The sequence below is a fragment of the Nicotiana tomentosiformis genome, chromosome 4 (genome assembly GCF_000390325.3).
Source record: "Nicotiana tomentosiformis chromosome 4, ASM39032v3, whole genome shotgun sequence".
Taxonomy (NCBI): Eukaryota; Viridiplantae; Streptophyta; class Magnoliopsida; order Solanales; family Solanaceae; genus Nicotiana; species Nicotiana tomentosiformis.
The window spans coordinates 76,726,777-76,731,368 of NC_090815.1; the positions used below are offsets into that span (position 1 = coordinate 76,726,777).

Here is a 4,592-nt window from a genome sequence, read left to right on the forward strand (position 1 = left end):
TATCTTTGTTTGACCTAATATATGATTTTTAGATGCGAAATTTAGTCGAACCTCAATATAAACACCGAACAACATACGGAAAATAAATAAATAAAAACCCAAATCCTGCATACAAACTGCCGTTCAACCCAATGAACTCAATCTTACATCATTGAACATTGCCAGCACACACTTAAAAAATAAATTACAGAATTTTTAAATTTGATTATTTTATGTAAATGGACAAATAAATATATTTAAATCAAGATTAAAGAGAAAGCACTAACGCTAGCTCCTCACCCTTTTCTACTCTACCCGCCTACCCCATATAATATATTATTGTATAGGTATTATGCTTATGCTATCCATAAAAGAGTTCCTTTTTTAAGCATTAAAAGATAAAGGGCACAAAAGTGAGGAGGAAAAAGGAAGAAATTGGAAGAGAGCTAAATAAGTTCATGACAGTTTCATGTTTTTGAGTAGTTTTTTCCCCTGTTTCATTCTCTCACACTTTGTTTGCTTTAATACAAAGGGGAAGTTGTTTATTTTTATTTAAAATTTTAAAATAAAAGGCTTGTTCTTTTCTTTAGCTTCCTTTCTGCCCATTAAACATTGAAAATGGCAGATTATGAATGATCGTTTCCCCTCCAAAGGAAACACTCATCATTGCTCCCAACAATTCTTTTAGAAACCTGAGCTTCTAAGAGGCATTCATTCATTCCCTTCTTCAACAATATAAATATATCTCTCTTCATAATCTTTTTTTCTCCCTCTTCTAATTTAATTAGTTCCATCCTTGTTATGAATATGATGGATCCTTCAAACTCTGTGAATGGATTTTACAGTTTTCTAACAAGAGGAATTGATGATCTTGAAAGAGTTTTCCTTTCTAATAAATTCATGTCTATTCAATTCCTTCAAAGGGTACTTTCCCTTTTGAGATCTTTCCACACACAGTTAACACTTCTTGTCCAAAAACTTCACTTACCAGTTGGTGAAAAATGGCTTGATGAATACATGGATGAAAGTTCAAAGCTTTGGGAAGTTTGCCATGTTCTCAAGAATGGCATTTCAGGCATTGAGAATTACTATTCTGCTGGTTTTAATGTCACTTCTTCTCTTGATACTCATCCCCATCTTACCCCACAATTATCTAGACAGGTAAACAAAACAAAAATCCATTGTATTTTTGGGTATTTTCTTGATTTTTGTACTGATTTTCTTGAAGAAAAAAACAGGTGATAAGAGCAATAACAGGATGTAAAAGAGAAGCAGTGGGATTAGAGGAAGAGAATAGAGCATTAATGGAAACAAGAATAGAGCCACTTTCATTAAGGTTTGATGAGGCAGTTTCAGTGGAATCAAAGCTAAATGGATTCAATGGATTCAGAGGAGTTTTATATGCAATGAGGAATGTTAGTTCAGTTTTGCTAATGATCTTGCTTTATGGATTAGTCTATTGTTGGCCTCAATCAGAATTTTTAAGAGGAGGAGAAAGTTCAGACTGTTTGTTTTTTGGATCCAATTTCATGATCTCAACTTCAAGATTGCAACAGAGAGTGGCTAATGAGATGATTTCAACATCATCAATGGGGGTTTTGTTATATGAGTTTAGAAGATCAAAATCAGCTTTGGATGAACTAAGAGGTGAATTGGAGAAAAGACAGAGTAGTACTAGTGTTGTGGAATGGGAATCAGAAATTGGGATAAGGGAAAGAGTTGATAATTTGAAAGCCTGTTTTGGGGTATTGAGATCTGGTACTGACAATATTATTGGACAATTGGATGATTTTTTTGATGAAATTGTTCAAGCAAGGAAGATGCTTTTGGATTTCTGCAGCCATAGGTAGAAAAAATATATATTACAACTAGGGAAAATCTGTAGTTGTTGGTTGTACCTTTTGTTGGTTTTTTAACTTTTTTCCCCCTTTAGTTTTCCTCTTTCTATTTCATCTTTTTTCCTTTTAGGATTTTCTAGGGGTTTATTCCTTCTTTTCTTTTTCGAATGTGTAAGTTCTAAGCTGCTGTAGTTGATGAGACCCCTGAAGATGTCTTTATTTCAAGAACCCAAAGAGGAAAATTTTGAAGGAAAAAAGATTGATGAAACATGATTTCCCACAAAAATAATCCAAGCATGAGAATCTATTAGTAGTATATACTTTTATAGTATGGGACAAGTTTTTACTCTCTCCTATTCTTAAATACGAATTGTTCATCATTACTAATATTTGAAGACTCTTTCGAATAATCACAAAAAGTAAAAGTAAAAAAATATGATGAAAATTCTTGAAATGACTACAAGTAGCTGTAAGGCAGAAGAAGAAGTCTTTTGTTCCATAAAAGAGAGTGAATGGAACCTTCTTTTGTTACTCAACAAAGGGAGACAATATGGGTCATATTTTGTTACTTTTTGAACTATGTTTTGATTGTTTGTGTTGTGAAAAAGATATTATAAAAATGTAAAAAAGAAAGGGAAAAAAATGATTCAACTCTTTAGTGTGATGATGGAGAGTGCTCCTAAGACTTTGAGTTTTGTAGTAAACGACTATAATGATTTGATTCCAGTAAAAACAAGAATGATGAAAAGTAAAGAGAGGTTGGCTACTATTGTAGGGGGAAGGGAAGGCACTGTTAGATTCCTGGAATTGGCTTTAATGTTGCAAAAGCACTAGTGCTTTAGCACTGTTGAAAGCTTTTCTCTGATTCACTTCCCAGCTTTAGAAGCAATGGTTTCTTTGAAATGTAATGTTTCTCCGACTCTCAACCCCCCTGCCCCCTTTCCCTAACTATAATATAAATTCTTTAATCAAGCGAAGGCTTTTAAGTTTAGGAAAACGGAATCAAATTGTGGTTCTTTTGGACTCAAGCAATCATAATATGTGAAAAAAGACCGGACATCATGATATGTATAGCGCAGTGAATCCGGGCACCATGATATGTATAGCGCGGTTATTCACCGTGCTATACCTTAATGACACGTTTGTCCGTTAAGGTATAGCGCGGTAAATAACCGTGCTTTATTTGAATTTAAATGGGCGGGAAGGTATATCGCCCATGTATACCGTGCGCTATAATATAGCGCGGTACATATGCACGCAATATCTAAAAAAATAAACGGCCCTTCTCCTTCCCCACCAAACTAGTCAGCCTTCTTCCCTATTTAAAAAAACAGAAAACCAGCCCCCCCCCCCCCAATCATTTTTAACGAAAAAAACTCGGTTGGAGCAAAAAATTGTAGATTCTCGGTCCCATATCATATCTAAGGCGTTATCTCGTAGTGGGTTGCTCGTTTCAGCTCCAAATCACAAAATCTTCAACTTTCCAAAAAATTAAAATCAAAGTATTCCGACTTATTTTTTGTTAAAACTCATGTATAAAAAATATCTATTAGTTATTTTTTACTGTATTCTATGTTATTTCGTGATTGTTTTGCGATTTAATTAATTTGTTATTTTTTATCCGGATAATATTATCAGGGTGCTAAAAAAATAGTAAAATAGAGAAATTGTTATTAGTTGTTATAAAAAATATTAATTAGTTATTTTTTATTGTGGTATATGTATTTTCATGATTGTTTTGTGATTAAATTAATTTATTATTTTTATCCGAATTAGATTATTTATGTGCTAAAAGATTAGTAAAATAGATAAATTATTATTTTAGGAATAATTAATCTTATTTAGATGTTATTGTTGTACATATATGAATATGTGACTTTAATGTTGTTTAGTTCCCTATAATATTATGTTGTGCCCGTAATTTTAATGTAATACTCGTATTTGTAATGTAGTGCCCTTTTAGCGTGGAATCTTTGTAGTTATTGAAATTAATTATTTAATTATCTGTTAAATTCAAAAATATCTGAAAAAACTGATAGTTCAAACACAAACTCTCTCGAATTCTAGTCAACAAATGTATGAAAATAACATTAGAAAACAACAATATTTGTCAAACTAAGTATTGTTATATGAATATTTAATAATTAAATCTTGTATAGTTATAAAAATTAATTATTTAATTTTATTATAGTCAAAAATAGGTGAGTAAAAAACAAACATATAAAATAATAAACTAACATATAAATAAGAAACAAATATATAAAATAATAAACTAATATATAAAATAAGAAACAAACATATAAAATAATAAACTAACATATAAAATAAGAAACAAACATATAAAATAAGAAATTAACATATTAAATAATAAACAAACATATAAAATAGTAAACTAACATATAAAATAATAAAGTAACATATAAAATAATAAATTAACATATAAAATGATAAACCAACATATAAAATATAAAATTATAATATAGAAAATGTATCAACCTAATTAACAATATAGTAAAAATATAGAATAAATTTAATATTAAACATATTGCAATATATTTAAGGATGTTAAGCAATTAAAAAGAAAAATACTTTAATTAATATTGTTCAATTTATTAGTAGTCGTCATAGAGATTCCGCCTGTGCATCCCGGACCTGCATCGCTAGAGCTACTGTTGCTACAGGCCGAGCGTAGGTCTTCATACATATGAGAGGGGCAGTGTTTGTCCGAGACATTCCGCTTTAGACGGATAGACTATATGTGGGAGTTCATTAGAG

General features: G+C 30.7%; 1 protein-coding gene across 1 annotated transcript; it reads left to right on the top strand.

Annotated features, from left to right (window-relative positions):
• The first annotated feature begins 344 nt into the window (after positions 1-344).
• LOC104118366 (uncharacterized) lies at positions 345-2,085 on the top strand. Its single transcript, XM_009629595.4, has 2 exons — positions 345-1,140; positions 1,218-2,085. Exons 1-2 carry the CDS (start codon positions 781-783, stop codon positions 1,827-1,829), a joined length of 972 nt encoding a protein of 323 aa, XP_009627890.1. The 5' UTR covers positions 345-780; the 3' UTR covers positions 1,830-2,085.
• The last annotated feature ends 2,507 nt before the right edge of the window (positions 2,086-4,592 follow it).